An 18,556-nucleotide genomic window follows, 5' to 3' on the forward strand; every position below is an offset into this window, starting at 1 on the left:
GAATTACATGGAAACTTCATATTCCAGGGAGTGGATAGAAACAAGTAGGAAAAGGCAGCCCAAAGTTACTTTTACCCTGGTCCTTATTCCTTATCTCCTTGGGTTTACAGAGATCTGTCTACATAAAATGGCAAAAAGGTTTGCATTGTAGTTTCTGTAAAGGGAACAGCTATGTAAAAAAAAGTAGTGATTGAGCATTAGGAAGGAAAACCAACATTTACGGATTTCAATTAGTGTTGCATCATTCTTGCATTTAACTTATGCACTGACTTGCAAGCCTGCCCCAGTGTAGATATAACATCCTGGCATTTATCTTGTGTGCACTGCCCTAGGTGTTATTATATATATATATATGTTTTATATATTTTTTTTCTCATTTAATTCCCCCAAAGATTCTGAGAGACAGGGTTTTGTAAATCCTACCTTAGGAAGCTAAAGCATGGAGAAATTTACCCAGAGCTGAAGCTTGAGGCTACAATTTTTTTTTTTTTTCCTGAGGATAGGGAGAGATGATACTGTGTATGGTAAACTTATTAATATTTGTTAATTCAGCCAACATTTTGTGTATACTGTATGCAAGATGCTAATAGATATGTTGGAGAAAATTAAGTCAGTGAATGGATTTGATGCCCTGTGAAGCATAGGAGGTTACTGTTACTTCTAATTACTACAAGAATTCTTGCTTCTTGGTGCATAAGATCTACTGTGGGGAACAGTACAAGTGCTGACCATCTGACTTTAGAGTTGAACAGTTTGGGACTTGATCTCAGCTTCCCTATTCACTGGTTACTGGGAGCTTGTTTTCCTACCTGTAAGATGGAGACAATAAAACCTAGGTCATCATGTGAGATTATTGAATGCAAGGAGAGAATATTAAAATTCATCCCAGTAAGTCCACTGTAGTCCTAGGCAACATGACAGAGGTTACAGATCTTATACATCCAAGTAACATATCAATGGCAAGTTGGGGATAAGGATTTGGTTTTTAGGGTTTTACTTTCTGTTTTTGGTGACTCTTTTATTCTTGAGAAAATGTGGAAGGAGTAAGTGGAAGAACAGTTTTTTCAGTGCAACATCAGGCAAAAGAAAAGCAGATTTTTTTCAGATGGTTAAAGCCTATGGCAAAATAGCTAACTTTCTCTTTAAGGTGTTTGGTGACTTGAAAAGGACAGCTGGCATGGGCAGAAAACTTGTTCAAGACAAACACTGTCCCAGCAATTTTAAAATTCCAGACATTACCCTGGGGCAAGCATCTCAACTTTTTTCTTTCATACCAGCTTCCAGGATCTTACTCCTGAGCCTAGGGTGCTCAAACCAAACCCTGCCTCTGATGTGTTGTCAGTTTTCTCTAAAATCACTTACCTTCTGTGGGACTGGAGTCAGGCTGACATGGAAGGCTCCCGCAAACCCTATTGAGGCTCTCTGGAGACAGAGTGGGTGATTGGAAATGGAAGGGGGAATGAGGGAAATTTAACCCCATAGAATATCTTCCCCATGAGAGTAGCTTAGCACTATACGAAGAGAGCTAAAAACCACAGACTTCCAGGGCTTGTCTGATACACAGGTTCCCTTGAGTGCTCTAACAGGTATTAGAAATAATATGATAGGGAACCAAGCTCTTGTAGAGGAGGGAGAATCTTTTCCTCTACCTATCTTAGGTTCTTCAGCTGGGTCTTTGTGCATTAGACCGGCCAAAGACAGACAAATGAACAAAAGTAAAGCAAGTTTATCAACAGGTGCATTGTTCATGTAGGTAAAATGGGAATACTCAGAGATGAGCAAGTCAAAGGTTTTAGAACTTGGGCTTATATAGCATCCTAGCCAAAGAACAATAAATTTTTAAAGAAATGACAAGATAAAGGACCTTGAGTCTCTAGGGGCAGCAAATTGTGGGAAGACAAATATATGGGAGACTAGTTGCAGATACAGGCTAAATACTAAAGTTAATCATGTAGATTTTTCTTGTGTTGTCTCCAGGCTGACAGGGGTCTACAATTGTCTCTGGTGATTAATCTTTGTCCTTCCTGGTAGAGCAGGCAGGAGGTACACTTTTGTAAACTTATATCCTGCTTTTTGGCAAATGGAGGGAGGGCAGAGTGCTTTTCTAGTACCTTGTACCTATTTGCTTCTTCCTAATTGCCTTCAGCTCAAAATAATCCTTAAACCAAAGTGGCATACACTGCCCATGCTCTTGAGTAGATTGAAGGCTCCAAAGTAAAAAGTGCCATGTAGTACGGGATCTCCAAGCATCTGCAGTGAGTCAGGTATTACAATGCTGTTTTCAGTGAGTGTGCCATCCGTCTATGAGGAGAAATGAGAGGAGCTAGAAAAATAAACTGACAGCTAGAAAAATACTCCACTGAATCAACAAATAGACATTTCTTGAAACAATAACATGCTCAATGTGCAATTTTGAAAAAGTAAACAGAGCAAGGATCCTGAAACGTGATCGTGGTGAGAATTTATACTTCTCAGGTAGCCAGGGGAAGCTAAGTTTCTACAGTTTCCTTTGTCTTTCAGTCCTTTTGAAAATAGAAAAAGCAAGAGAAGAGGGACCGCACCATCAGGTAGAGTGGATCTCAGCTAGAATGAGGGGAAGTGGCCCAGAATCCAACCTCCTCCAAAGAGCTGTGTGACAGGCAAGTCCTACCCTTTCTGCACCTCTTTCCTTAAATGTAAGATGAAGCATTTGGACCAGACTGTTTCAATGATCTTCTAGATTGCTCTTGCCAAAACAGAACTCTCCACTCCTGTGAGATAAGTACACAATGGCTCTCAGAGATCTAAAAACTGCAAACTTTGAGGCCCCAAGGCACAAAAATAATAGCCTTTTTCTTTTTTTTTTTTTTTAAGGTTCATGAAAGCTTCGGACACAAAAGCTTATATGGTCTTCGTCTCTACAAATAAATCAGGGAGTAAAGAAAAACCCCGCTGGTTTCAGTAAAGCGTTGCTATGAAGCAAAGCAAACCTATGCAAATATCAAGTTCTTAACGAGGTGTGTTTCCTAAGGGGCCTGTCCTCTGGTACCCCGCCCCTCCCCTTCCACAGTCATGTGAAGGCAGACAGGCACACACTCGCACACAAGCACGCACTTGGGAGCTCAGGGAACATAACACTGGTTAGTGAGTCGGTGTCCCTCTCCCATCGACTGCAACTTTTCCTCTCCTCTCTCCTCCCTCTCTCCACTTGTCTACATCTCCGTTCTCAGGAAGGCTCAGGGAGGATCCCCCGCTGCGTGCACTGCGTTCTGAGCGGCCCTGGAGAGACTCTGGGCCCGAGGTCCGGGCGGAGCCAAGGTCCCAGCCCACAAAAGGAACGGGCTTGAGGATTACCCAGAGGGCTCAGGATCTAGGAGTAGGGTCCAGGGCACTGGGTTGGGGTTACTCTGGGGAAGCTTTGTGGGGCCAGGTGGGGTCTTAGGGCTGGAGCTGGACTCTGCGAGCTGGAGGCAGAGTTCTAGACTGGCAGGAACGGAGTTCTGAGTGGCGGGGGCGGGGTCGGGACCAACAAGGGTAGGCCTCTGAGAGTTGGGGGCGGAATTCTGGGCCAGTGAGGGTTAGGGCGGGACCAGCAGGGGCGGCCTCCGCGAGCTAGGGGAGGAGCTCTGCACTATCAGGGGCGGGGCTCTGAGTAGCGGTAGCGGGGTCTGGAGCAGCAGGCGCTGCCTCTGCGAGCTAGGGGAGGAGCTCTGTACCGTCAGGGGAGGGGCTCTGAGTAGCGAGGCGGGGTCTGAACTAGCAGGCGCGGCCTCTGCGAGCTGGGGGCGGGGTTCTGCACCGGCGGGGGCGGGGCTCTGAGTGGTCGGGGAGGGGTCTGGACCAGCAGGCGCGGCGTTTGCGAGCTACGGTCGGGGTTCTGCACCGGCGGGGGCGGGGCTCTGCGTGGCCGGGGCGGGCTCGGGATCCGAGGGGGCGACTCCCGGTCTGGCTTGGGCAGGCTGCCCGGGCCGTGGCAGGAAGCCGGAAGCAGCGGCGGCCCCAGCTCGGGAGACATGGCGGGCGTTAAAGGTACATCGCGGTCCCCGGCCCGCTTGTCGTGTGGTGGGGTTGCCACCTCCGTTCCAGTCAAGCCTGGGGCTGCGCCTTCCGCGCGCCTCTGGGGAACGGCCTCACCACCCTTCCCGCCTCTCCGGGTGGGGAGGCGATCGCCCGCTCCCTTGGTCCCTTGGGGTGCGGGTGGAGCGGCGTTTCGGGGGAGCCTCGGCCCTTTTTACGAGGGCGCTGGCCTTCTTGCTCTCCAGTGGCGGCACCAGAGCCCTCCCCAGGCGGAGCCCTCGGCGAGAGCGGCGCCCTCCACCTCTCTCGAGTTTTTAAACCGGGTTTCCACTTCTTGACGTGTCCACCCTAACGCCTTTCCTCCGGTTTTCTACCCCTCCGCAGTTTCCTATTTGCTACAAAGGACGCTTTGTCTCCAGCGTTCTTAGCATTGGGAAACTTAATCCTCTTTTTCCTAATGATTTTTCCAACTGGGCAGAGTTGACTGCGGGCGGGTGTCAATGGAAAGCACCCAGAAAGACGGTGTTTCTCGCAGTCGTGGAGAGTAGATTACGTGTAATTTTAATACTGCTTTCTTCGATGTTTTCTCTGTTCGTCTATGCATAGAGAAGAAAGTAGTGTTTGTGTAGTATGTGTTTTTTGCCTGGGGCAGTTGATAAAAACACCGTGTACCTTATCTGTATGGCGTTAGAGCAATGTGAGACGGAAAAGGTTTTTTGCAAGGCTTCCTGTATTTTGGTAGGAAACCATTCCATTTCTAATCTGTCGAATAGAGTAGCATGACTTGTTTTTATGTTGGCGCTTGTATCATTCTTGAAATTTGCACCCAAAGATTTCCCCAGTTAATATCTGCTATAAACATGTGTATACACGAGTACGCCTCTGTTCACTATGAATTTATCCGAGTGTGTGAGATGTTAGCGGTAGACATATTTTATCATTATTTCTGACTGACTTTTATACTCAATATCAGTTTAGTAAACATGGTTTACTTGGAGAGTGTCGACTGTGTGTTATACATCCTTTTGAAGCCAATGCCGAAAACATGAAAAGTAGTGTCTCAGTACAACACATGATCAGAAACTGCCAAATCATGATCATGTTCCATGTGTGAATGTGTTAGAAAATTGTAATGTGGTGAAAAAAAAGGAAGTCCGAAATAGAAAAGGACTAAGGGAAGGAAGCATTTTACAGATTCTTCAACTTTTATTGAGGAACTACTGTATGCCAGAGACTTAGGATACAAAGATAAATGAGAAGTTATTGGGGGATGACAGAGCTGGAAATAATTATATTACTATGTGAGTGTTTATGGTGTGCTCAGATGTGGTGGGAGAACAGAGATGGTAGGTTGAATTTTTGTCCTCCAAAAAGATATATTCAGGCTCTAATTCCCTAGTACCTGTGAATGTGATCTTATTTGAAAGTAGTGTCTTTGCAGATATAAGCAAGTTAAAATTATACTGGTTTAAGGTGGACCCTAATCCAATGACTGGTGTCCTTATAAGAAGAGGGGAATTTAGACATGGAGACATACAGGGAGAATTCCATGTGAAAATGGAGACAGAAATTGGAGTGACGCAGCTACAAAGCCAGGAGCACCAAAGATTGTTGGCAACCGTGTTGGCAACCACTGAGTATTAGGAAGAGGCAAGGAAGAGTGCTTCCCTGCAGCCTTCAGAGGGAGTGTGGTGTCGCTGCTGACACCTTGGTTTCAGAAGTCCAGCCTCCAGAACTGTCAGAAGATAAATTTCTGTTGTTCTCAGCCATCCAGTTTGTGGTACTTTGTAACCGCAGCCCTAGGAAACTGATCCGGGTGGGATTAATTTCCCGTGCTCCACAGAGAGGACTGTTTTCACAGAAGAGGCAATGCTTGAACTGAATCTGAAGGGATCAATATGGTTTCACTTGGCAAGGCATGGAGTGAAGGTGGAGTATATCCCAAGGGGGGAGGACAGCACGTGACATGGTGCAGGGCGCATGAAATAACACGCCTTCTTTTCTTCAGGTACTTAAGCTTCATTAGTGAGACGGGAACTTAGTGGTGAGGGTTGAAGCTGGACAGGCGTTAGGAATGAGTCAGGCCATGGGGAGCCTCCATGCTAGAACAACTTGTAGGCTGTGGAAGCAATTGCAAAGGGATGGCAGCAGTGATATATATAGTTGAAAGATCACTGTGCTGTGTAGAGGATGGACTGGAAGAGTCACAGAGGCAGGAATGAGAGGATAAGGGCCTGCACCAGGGCTGTAGCAGAGAGTTTAAGAAGTCTGGGAGATTGAGTCACCTTGACTTACTGATTCGTTGGAAGGTGGAATGCAATTATGGTGTCAGCCCTCTAAGATAGGACCTTTAAAGGGTGGGGATAGTGGTTCGGTTTTACACGTTACACATGTTGAATTTGAGGTTCTTGTTGACTGTCAAGGCAGAGGAGTTCAGATTGGAGGTGGAAGTACAGGCCTAGTTCTATAGGACCTACTCTGGGCTGGAGCATCAGTGGTGGCCGGGCCCTTGTACTGGGAGCTTTGGGTTGAACGTAAGTTTTCAGCTGGAGTGTGTGGAGTGAAAAGAGAGATGGGGTTGGATTTTTGGTCAACTCCAACTTTAAGAGATGCAGAGGATGTGATTCCTGAAAAAAGAGGAAAAAAAAAAAAAAGACCAAAAAGAATCAAACAGAAAGATGGTTGTGAACCTTGAGAAACTGATATCAGAACAGAAGGAAGAGGTCTGCAGTTCCTAGCTTTGACAGGCCTCATGGAGGAGGGGTTACTGCAGATGGTCAGGCACAGAGGAGGGGAGCAAAGCCCGCCAGGAAAAGATCATCTGTAATGAAATAATATGTGGTATTTGCCTTCCATCCGCACATGAGCATTTTCCATTAAAGAGTGGAAATGTAAAAAGATATGTTAAAATTGACAGTTTTTCTTTGTCCCCTAACATCTGTATACTTTCAGATGTTTTTTAAAAAGCACTTTGGCACCTTCCTATTAAAGAGTCTCTCTAAATCTTCAAAAATGTTCATTAGCTTAATTAATTAAATTCTAATTATGAGTATTATGGACTTTTTTCAGAAGAAAATTTGGATAAGATAGTCTCCTATGCTTTTGATTTCTACTTTTATCAAAGAACATTGCTAAAATGAGTAGATACTTGAGTCAGTCAGCATTTATTTGACTACCTCCTTTTGCCAAGCGCTTTACATAGATTATCTCATTTAATTCCCATAAGCTCAATAAGGTGGCACCATTATTTCCATTTTACAGGTGAGAAATCAGATTCAGAGGTTTAGCTTCTACCCAAGGTCATAAGACCAGATGGTGGCAGAGTTAAGATTTGACTCATATTTGTGACTCAGAGCTCAAAACTTTTTAACAACCTTGATACTCTGTTTCTCACTCAGCAGCACAACAAGGGCAAATACGTTCCTACTCCCACAGAGACTAGTGTCCAGTAGATACAGGGAATAAATATTTTATTCAGTGGACACTAGTTGGGAATTGTTTCCTACAAAGACATGAAAACAATCTTCAAATACTTGAAGTACCGTGGTTTGGGGAGGCAAAATGATCAAAGGTATCTATTACAGGGAGGCAGTTCTGGATATAATTTAAAGAAGGAGGGCTTTCAACATTTAGAAACTGTTGGAATTAAATTAAACCTGTCTTGAGTGGTAGTGAGTTTTCCTTCACTGGAGTTGTGTGGACCGACTGACTGCCCTCTGGTGACAAATATAGAGGGAATTCATACATTGGATAGGGGTTAGGTATTGGAATTACTTGAGACCTTTGTATACCTTACGATTTTAAGGTGGCAGACATGGGTCATTGTCTTAATCAGTTTGGGCTACTATAAGAAATATATTGTAGACTGGGTGGCTTAAACAACGAACATTTAGTTTCCACAGTTCTGAAGACTGGGAAGTCCAAAATTTTGGTGCAGTCAGATCTGGCATCTGGTGAGAGCGTTCTTCCTGGTTTGCAGGCCTGCTTTCTGCTCTCACATTGGAGAACAGAGGGAGAGAAAGAGAAGAGCATGTGCTCTACTTTCTCTCTTCTTATAAGGACACTCATCCCATCGTGGAGACCCTACACTCATGACCTCATCTGAAGCCAGTTATCTCCCAAAGACCCACCTCCTAATGGCGTCTCATGGTGAGAGGGGTGGAGCCAGGAAGGTTTCAACATATAAATTTGAAAGGGACACACACAATGCAGTCTGTAACAGGGGTCAAATGTAACCTCAGTGAAATGAGTAAATTGCTACTTTTGCTTGAATTTGGGACCTTTTTTCTTTCTTTTTTTTGTAAACATTTTTATTGATAAGTGACTCACATACCATAAAATTAACATTTTTAAACTGTAAGATTTCATGGTTTTTAGTATATTCAGAAGGTTGTGCAGTCATCACTACTATCTAATTCCAGAAAATTTTATCATCTCCCAAAGAAACTCTGGACCTATTTAGAAGTCACTTCCCGTTTCCCCAAACCCTCTAGCCCCGACAACCTCTACTGTGGGAACTTTAACTCTTGGCTTTATTTTTCACAGCTCTTGTGGCATTATCCTTCAGTGGGGCTATTGGGCTGACTTTTCTTATGCTGGGATGTGCCTTAGAGGATTATGGGTAAGTTATCATTTCAAAAAGAACCATTCCTCTTTCTGTGTCTTTGTCACTATTAGTATGGGTGTTAGAGAGTTTGGTCAATTTAGCACCAAGTTCTAACCAATGAGTTAGTGGAGCCCAGATTATGAACACCTTCCCTTTGTGGGTCAGGTGTACTTTTACAGAAAAAAAAAGGGCTCTGTTAAAAATTGATGTATTCATTCCGTAAGCATTTGTTTAACACCTACTCTGGGCTAGCTAGGGACACACAAATGAAGAGACACAGTCCTCTCCTCAAAGAGGTACAGTTCTAGTTGGGAATGAGAGACAGGCAAACAGTCTGGTCAGTAAGATGGCAGCTGCAGTGGGGATGCCGGCCAAGTATGCTGGAGCTCAGATAAAGTGCTCCTGAGTTTCAGTGGGACAGTCAGGGAAGGCTGCATGGCAGAGGTTGTATCTGAGCCAAGACTTGGTGGATAAATAAGAGTTTCTCAGGCTGATGAGTCAGGGGAGAACATTCCAGGCAGAGGGAACATTCTACACATTTTTTTATTCAACCATTGTTGGTTGAATGCTTCCCATGTGCCAGCTACTGTGATGGGAACTAGGGATTAAGACATAAGAAAACAAAGGTCCTGCTCTGTCAGAGTTTGTGTTTCAGCTGGGGAGACGGACAGTAAACAACAAAAGTGTGCATACTGCCAGAGGTAGAAGTGGTACAAAAGATGAAGAGCATAGAAGCTGGGAAGACAGTGGTCAGGAAGGGCCTCTCAGAGGAGGTAAAAAGTGAGAAGAATTGTCAAGAAAATCAGGAAGCAGGTCATACAGATCTCTAGGGAAAAAGTGCTTTAGGCACCAGGAAAGCTGTATGCTAAGGCCCAGAGACATGAAAGCATATATAGCCTTTTCAGGAAACCGCACATGGTACATTATGGTACAGCATAAATTGTAGTTAGAGTGGCAAAAGAAGGGTTAGTCAAGAGTGCAAAAGTCAGCACTTAGGGCTCTACATGCCTGCCATGTAGAGGAGGTTCCATTTTATACATCAGACAATAGGAGCTGGGAAAATATCTTGAGAAAGGGTTTGGAGGAGGGGGTTATGTTAAAATGTCATTCTGGCCATAACGTGAGACCAGACAGGAAAGAGCTGAGACTGCAGTCAGGGAGAATAGTAAGGGACTACTGTCATAAATCAAGCAAAATTCAGGGCTGGGGTAGTAGGAATGGAAAGAAAAGGAGAGTGAGTTAGGAAACCAAATCAACCAACAGGTTTTGTTAATTGATGTCAAGATTCAACAAGGAGAGAGAGTTCTTAGATGTCTCCCAGATGATTGGCTTGAACAACCAGATAGAAGATGATGTGATTAGGCTGGGCACTGTGGCTCACGCCTGTAATCCCAGCACTTTGGGAGGCTGAGGCGGGTGGATCATGAGGTCAAGAGATCGAGACCATCCTAGGCAACATGGTGAAACCCCGTCTCTACTAAAAATACAAAAAATTAGCTGGGCGTGGCTCACGCCTGTAATCCCAGCTACTTAGGAGGCCGAGGCAGGAGAATCACTTGAACCCAGGAGGCAGAGGTTCTAGTGAGCTGAGATCGTGCCACTGCACTCCAGCCTGACGACAGAGCAAGACTGTCTCCAAAAAATAAAAAAATAAAAAATAAAGAAGATGAAGATGATGATGTGGTTAAGTGAGACCAACTGAAGTGAGTTGTTATGACAGTGATGAATTTAAATCCATCACCACAGTCCTGGCCACCTGTTATGGAAATTGTTTAAACCCAAGAGGGATCCAAATATAAGCAGTCACTTATATTTGTTTAGAACCTTCACAGCAATTACTTTATTCTAGATTTAGGAATGTAATAAGGTATTATTATCCTCATTTCTTGCTGGGAAACCAAAGCCCAGAGTAGTTAAAGACTTACCCAGATTACACAGCAATAAGTGACAGAGGCCGGGCATGGTCGCTCATGCCTATAATCCCAGCACTTTGGGAGGCAGTGGTAGGAGGATTGCTTGAAGCCAGGAATTTGAGACCAGTCTGGGCAACAAAGTGAGACCCCATTCTACAAAAAACTAAAATTAGCCAGGCATGGTGCCTGTAGCAGGGTTGGGAGGCTGAGGTGGGAAGATTGGTTGAGCCTAGGGGTTGGAGGCTGCAGTGGGCTGTGATCGCACCACTGCAGTCCAGCCTGGGCGACAGAGCGAGACTCCATCTCTTAAATAAAAAAGTAAAAAAAAAAAAAAAAAAAAAAATTAAAATTGCAGACATGGAAATGGAGCTCATGTTCTTATGCTCTTGACCAAACGTTTTTCCATTATTCTACAACCAACTGTAAATCTAGAAGTTTTAATTCTCTGTGATACACTGGGTCTTTGTAAGGTAAGAAAATGACTCATCACTGCTGCTACAAAGAAGTTTATTTTCTATCTTTATTTTAATTTTTTGTTTTTTAGAGATGCCACAACACCCAGCTGATTTTTAAAAAAAGTTTTTGTAGAGACGGAGTCTCTCTGTGTTGCCCAGGCTGGTCTTGAACTCCTGGCCTGAAGTCATCCTCCCGCCTTGGCCTCCCAAAACTGTATCTTAATGATAGTGAACCAGGATTATCATCTGTATTGGAAGTCAGCAAACTGCCACATATAACCTGCTACCTGTTTTTGTAATAAAGGTTTTATTGAAATACAGCCATGCTCATTTGTTTATGAATTATCTCTGGCTGCTTTTGCATTGCTCTGCCAATTATCTTTGGCAGAGTTGAGTAGTTGAGATAGTCTTTATGGTTTGCAGATCCTCATTATTTACTCTTTGGCCCTTTACAGAAAAAGTTTGCCAACCCCTGGCCTACATGTTTACTGAATTGTATATACTTAATATTTACATTTTACATATAAACAAGATTTCTTGTATATGAACATTTCTCTTAGTTGGATATTGGTGGCTTACTGTGAATGGAAACATAAAGTCAGGTTGTTTTTCACAAAACTGTCACTATATTCCAGGAGAAATGAAGAGTTCTTGGCTGTGGATATGTCAGGTGACAGCTATTTCTATTCCAAACCCCTTCCCTTCTCTGTATCTCCTTTCTCACTGTTCAAAGAAGGGCTGTGAAGTAGAGAATGTCTAAGGGCTCCTTCCCACAATATTGTTTGGTGATTCTTGAAACATACTAACATCCCTCTACTTTAGAATCAGGAGTCCAAATCCACTGTTTCCATCCTGAGTCCTCTTGAAGGACACATTCCCTTCTTGCCTTTTGGTTACCTAGATCTGTGGCTGGAATGGGAGGCTTTCATTAGCGTGGCTTCATCCTCCTGCTTGTAGGTGCGGTCTGGGTGTGTCTGTGTGATCACAGTATTGTGACGATATGAATTACTGTGGTGTATAGATAAAAATGAGCAGAGACTTTTTTTTTCTTAAGAAATGAAGCATAACAAATGTCTTGATGGAGAAAAAAAGATTATTTTTGAAGTATTTATAGAGAAAATACCATTGGAAACCAGATGGCAATTTTTTTAATAATTGCAAAACGTTGAAATTTGGGAGGAAAACAGTTTTGTTTTGTTTTTGCATTACACTATCAATTGTGAGCTATTGTAATGAAGATTAGAGTACATCTAAGGTTTTCACTAGTGAGCATATTTATTTTCATGCCTTCTGTACTTAAAATTTATTTGTTATTTTATTCATTTAACAAGTATGAATGGAGTACATCATTCTAGGCCCTGGAGATAAATGGCGTTTGACCAAGACTAATCTATCAGATGGGAATAAGTGTTGTGCAGAAAGTTGAAAGATGGTGGTATGTTCGAGGGTGACCTGGGGTACTTTAGAATAGACGGCCAGGGAAAGTTCCGCTTTTAGAAAGGAATCTGTCAGTTTAGATCACATGGTATGAAGGAGTCAGCCAATGACAAGAACATTGCAAGCAGGCAGCACAGCTAGTGCAAAGGCCCTAGGATAACAGTTATGAGCTCAGAGTGTTCAAAGAACAGAAAGAAGGCTGGTGTGGCTACAGATTAAGCAAATGAAGGGAAAGGAGTACAAAACAAATGGAAGAAGTAGATAATACCACACCATGTAAGGCTTTGTAAGCAAGGACAAGGAATTTGGGGTTTATTCTAAGCCCTTAAAAGGTTTCAAGTATGCATGCACTCAAAAGATCTTTACCAAATTAGCTTTTGCAAGACACTCTACTATGTTCTACAGGGAAAGCAGAAATGACCAAGTTAAAATTCTGTCTCTAAAGAAATTGTGGCTCAGTGGTACAGAAAACAGTAAAGTTTCTAGAGATTATATTATACAGTGGTTTTTTAACACAATATAAGCTACCTACATAGTAATTTTAAAATTATCACTACTTATGTGGTAAAAATCATCTTATGTTCTTATATTCACAATTAATTGCTTTTTGACCTAAACATTTAAAATAGCAATGATTTTGAAATAGTAGTATGTCTTTCATTTAAAATGTAACTGTTACTTTTCTTTTTGGATTTTGCCTGGGTCCAACTGACAGCGTTTACTGGCCCTTATTCGTCCTGATTTTCCACGCCATCTCCCCCATACCCCATTTCATTGCCAAAAGAGTCACCTATGACTCAGACGCAACCAGTAGTGCCTGTCGGGAACTGGCATATTTCTTCACTACTGGAATTGTTGTTTCTGCCTTTGGATTTCCTGTTATTCTTGCTCGTGTGGCTGTGGTAAGTTTTATTTTCTATTGTTTTGCTCAACTGTTGCTGAGTTTACTTCAGAAGACTGTGTCCGGGACCTCCATTTCATGTTCATTACTTAGGCTTTATACTCAGGGCCACGTATTTTTAGTTTCTCTGTTCTACTTTAGACCTGCCTATCAGTAGCTCGACCATGCTTTCAGAGTGCTTTCTGTATTTCTCTTACAACTTTTAGCCAGACTGTATGATTTTTTCTTTTTCTACTTTAAGTTATTCTCTGGAATTGTTCTTAAATTCCTGCCTCTTAAGTCTTACAGTAATCCACAGATACTATGCTAGCAGTACTTTTCTAGTTGCAAGATGAAGATATTTCAAATTCTTCTCCTGCAAATGGGATCATGGACTCAACTCTCAATGCAGTAGAATAGGTATATGTTGAGGGACAACTATGTAGCTTCCAGAAAATGCAGTGAATAAGATGACATCTTCACTTCCAAGACAAAAACTTTCTTTTTGTCTTCAGAGTACACATTGTAGGTATAATTTATTCAATTATTTGATGTTCACTATCTCTCCTCCTATTTGATTTTATTCCCTCCAATTACATTCTGTTTTAATTTTATGAAATCTTATTTGAGGCATTAAATATCATTTGAGCGCAAGTCTTGTTTATTTATTCAATAAATATCTTTGGAACAACTGCTACTGTAAAACACCAGAAATAAGAAATAGGTACTGTCTCTGCTCCTAAGGAACACAGAAACCAGCTTGCTGGCTAAGTATACTGTAAGTGTACTGTGTGAGATGGTTGAAGCATGATCAGAATGCCATAGGGGCACCAAGAAGAGAGAAATTCCAACTGGCATTTGATAGGGGCCTCTAAGGATAAATAGCATTTGTGTTAAAGTAGGATGGCTGTTATATGGAATGACATTCACGTGTAAGAATGCAGTGTATGGAATAAAGAAGAGTCCAGTGTGGTAGAGCTAAAAGAAAGTTGTTGAGATTAAGGCTGGAAAGGTTGTGAAACCTGACTAGCAAGGGTCTTGAACTTTGACTAGATAATTGGGAAGGATTGAAAGTTTTTTAATACAACAAGATTGTCATGACTTTATTCTTCTTGTGCTTTAGACCAGCGCTTCTTAAGCGCTGCAGTAAATATTTATATTTTTTCCTTTCAATACTGTCGTCATGTTTTGTGAAGAAACTTTCATTGACGTTTCTATTGATTAAAGTAAAACAAAAAATGCCCACTAGAGGGTACTCTCACCCCCAAATGTGCTTCTGTAAAACCATCTACAAACCATTTACCAAGCTGGAAAGCAGTTTTCAGTTGTACAAAGACTATTATTTAAAGTCTTTTCTTGCCTAGAAAAGAAACAAACAAATTCATAACTCTCCAATTTTTATTTTCCATGAAAGAAGTTGATGTGTGCAAAACTTTCAGTACCCAATATTGTAATTGCACTATTTATAATCTTACCACTTGAGTTTTATTTAAGGCAATCATTGTCAATTAAAAACAAGTAGAGAAATATGTCTAATTGGGAAAATGTTAAGGATGATACCAGACTTAATTAACAAGTATCACAGAAGTAATTAGACTCATTACTGAACAGTTCATTGTCTCCTGTCTGTTACATTATTAAGCCTTTTAGCAGCTTTGTGTAATATTTCATTGGATGTTTCTAATGCAGAAAATAATAGAGATTGCAAAGAGTACGATATGAAGGAAGTAAGGATTTAATCCTTCTTTTCTTGTCTTTCAGATCAAATGGGGAGCCTGTGGCCTTGTGTTGGCAGGCAATGCAGTCATTTTCCTTACAATTCAAGGGTTTTTCCTTATATTTGGAAGAGGAGATGATTTTAGCTGGGAGCAGTGGTAGCACTTTATTCTGATTACAGTGCATTGAATTTCTTAGAACTCATACTATCTGTATACTTGTGCACATGCAGCATTTTACTATGAAATTTAATATGCTGGGTTTTTTAATACCTTTATATCACGTTCACTTTAAGGAAGACTTCATAAGTAAAAGATGAGTTTTATTCTCAGCAAATAGACCTGTCAAATTTAGATTATGTTACTCAAATTATGTTACTCGTTTGGCTGTTCATGTAGTCATGGTGCTGTCAGACAATATGTTAACCCAGTCTTGTAGACAGCTGCCACCTTACGCAGTGCATCTAAACCTTTTGCTTGGGGATGTGCTTGGAGAGGCAGATAACACTGAAGCATCTCTCATGGCCCAGGAAGGCAGGGGTGGATCCCTCCTTGTGTTGTAGTCCATGCTATTCAAAGTGTGGCCCACAGACCAAGAGCCTCAACATTTCCTAGGGCCTTATTAGATAAGTGCAGAATCTGAAGCCCCACTCTGGACCCAGGGCATTTTGATGAGATCCACAGGAGCTGTATGCACATGAAGGTTTGAGAAGCATCGTCATAGAGAAGTAAACATCACACACAACTTCCTTATCTTCCCAGTGGCTAAACCACTTAACCTCTCTGGGTGTTACCTGCTCATTTGTTTGAAAACAAAAAAAAAAGTCTCAGCTGCCCTCAAGTTCAGATGTTCAAGCCTATAATTTTTAGGCTGTTCCTCAAATTTGTGAAAAGTTTTCTCAGAATTGGGAGATAGTCAAAGGGTACAAAGCCTCAGGAGGAATAAGTGTGATTTTTTTTTTTTTTTAAGATCACTTGCACAGCATGCTAAATATATGAATAATTGAATGTATATTTCAGTATTGCTAAGAGAGTAAATTTCTAATGTTTTCATTAAAAAGTTAAATATTTGAGGTCGTATGTTAATTAGTGTAATCATTCCACCTTATATTCAAAACTCATAACACCATATTGTACCCTATAAATATATACAATAATTTGTAAATATAGAATCAAAATAAGTTTAAAAACAAAAAAAAAGCCCCTCTCCCCCAGAAAAATTCTCAGTGGGGAACAGATATATCTTCTCATCTGAAAGGCAATGCTGGGGGAAGAGCTCCACTGAGATGTGGGCTGGGAGGCTGGGCTGGAGCCAGCCCCTGCATTAGCAGGAGGGGAAGAATAGATATGTGACTCTTTTACATTTCCTTTATGATCTGGGCTTCTCCCCAGCTCCTTCCCTCTGCCCCCCACCCCTACTCTTCAACAGTTCTGGTTTGCCCTGACTTCTCTGCGACTCTGGCTTCTTCCTGAAGTGATACAGGAGCCATGTAAGCACGCAGTGGATGAACTGCTTAATTTCACTACATGTTGATGTACTTATTGTCTTCTATCCTGTAGGTCTTTTCTATATAACTTTATGCCACCCTTAAATGAATCATTGGGTATACATGTCATGTTGGATCCTGTAATCACAGTTTTCCCAGCTCATCTTTTTCTAAGATCTGTTGAGGAAGGGAAATATGGGAAGGAGAACCATTTGATCAGAATACAACCAATAGTCTTTAAGCATTTTTAAAGTATGAAACTGAAATACATTCAAAACACTTAATCCTTGAGGCTTGTGATCTGAGTAATTAGCGGATATGATGCTGGGACCAGAAAATAGAAAGTAATAACTAAAGGGTTAATGTGCAACGTTATTTTTTGGACTTGTGCATGATTTTATGTTTTCAATGTCCTGTGTACATATAGAATTGTTAAAGTTGTTGTTTCCAATATTTATATTAGAAAAATTATTTAGATACTTTATAATTTTAACCAGCATTTTTAATAATGACACTTGCATTTATTGTATTGTAATAAATTTCACTTTTAACTTTAAAAGTTTAACTTTAAAAGTTTTTATTGTGATGTTGCCTTGCCTGAAAAGATAACAAAAACGAGAGAATTTCTTGATGTTTTAAAATGGGCAGTTTTGAGCAATAATCTGTCCTAATAGAACAATAGCAATAAGTTTTAGGATACCATTTTGAATGTCTAGTTGCTGTGTAATACCTTTTCTTTCTAAGATGGCAATAATGATTCGTTTCTACTACATTTTGCAAAAGTGTTTTTGTTGCTTATACACATTTTCAATAACCAAGATAGCCTTCATATGTAGCCTTAAAGCATTACCTCTTGACTGTATCTTTAGAGTGATATAAAGTACTTGTATATAGAGTATTTCAAGTGATAGATTATTAGATTTGCTCTATGTCTGAAAGGAGAGCTATTTATTCTGTAGTGCCTAAATATCATTTAAATAGTAAATATCAGTAGGAAATATTGCTGTATCTGAATATATAATACAAAAGTTTGATCATGGTGACACAAATGTTGGGCATTTTTTTCCTTACAGAAGGCTCTTTTTTTTTTTTTTTTTGAGACAGAATCTTGCTCTGTCACCCAGGCTGGAGTGCAGTGGCACATCTCGGCTCACTGCAAGCTCCGCCTTCTGGGTTCATGCCATTCTCCTGCCTCAGCCTCCCAAGTAGCTGGGACCACAGGCGACCACCAACATGCCTGGCTAATTTTTTTTGTGTGTTTTTAGTAGAGACGTGGTTTCACCGTGTTAGCCAGGATGGTCTTGATCTCCTGACCTTGTGATCCGCCCACCTCAGCCTCCCAAAGTGCTGGGATTACAGGCGTGAGCCACTGCGCCTGGCCAAGAGGCTCTTTTTTTTTTTTTTTTTTTTTTAATTGTACAATGTATTTGGAGATTCAGAGCATAGTGACTGTAGTCTAAAACTGAGATTGCACTTCTAAAATTGTCCACAAGTAAACAATCTTAGGAAGGGATTCTTTATCATGTTTCAAACAAGTGGCTTACAAGCAGACTTTGAGACACTTTTCCACAGAAATAATACCATGAATTGGTGATTGAGTTTCCAGGCCAAGCCTCCCTCAACAGGTTCAACTCTAATATACCTGACCTGTGATACTGAAGGTGCCTGCCTGAGTTTTGGGTCTGTGAGACAGGGTAGTGTGAGCAGTTCGGAGGAAGGACAGTGCAACTTTCCACCCCTTTTCCTAAGAACAAGGTCTTTCTCCTTTTAATTTTTCCACTCATTTTCACCTCCTAATGCCCTTGAGATCCAGGTGCACTCCTGGGAATTTTGCTCACCTCTGCCAACTGAGAGCCTTCCCATTGGCCTCCATCCTCCCTCCTGAGGTTCTTCATATTCCAGAGTCACCCACCCTTCTCCTCTCATTAGTTCTCTAAGTCTGATGTCATGTGGTGCTGAGAAGAAAGCAGATCACACTTCATCACAGAAACAATGAATGCCTTGTGATTTTCTTCTCCACATCTGAAACTCCTGACACCTGCATTGGGCCGACTGCCATTCCCATGA

The 18,556-nt window shown here is 41.6% G+C and overlaps 1 protein-coding gene across 1 annotated transcript; it reads left to right on the plus strand.

The window, feature by feature from the left end:
- Positions 1-3,837: 3,837 nt before the first annotated feature.
- Positions 3,838-17,048, plus strand: LEPROT. The gene is made up of 4 exons (XM_031669575.1): positions 3,838-4,008; positions 8,542-8,617; positions 13,123-13,309; positions 15,049-17,048. The coding sequence occupies exons 1-4, from the start codon at positions 3,993-3,995 to the stop codon at positions 15,163-15,165; spliced, it is 396 nt and encodes a 131-aa protein (XP_031525435.1). The 5' UTR covers positions 3,838-3,992; the 3' UTR covers positions 15,166-17,048.
- Positions 17,049-18,556: the final 1,508 nt, after the last annotated feature.

This window comes from Papio anubis, chromosome 1 (genome assembly GCF_008728515.1).
Source record: "Papio anubis isolate 15944 chromosome 1, Panubis1.0, whole genome shotgun sequence".
In the NCBI taxonomy this organism is placed as follows: domain Eukaryota; kingdom Metazoa; phylum Chordata; class Mammalia; order Primates; family Cercopithecidae; genus Papio; species Papio anubis.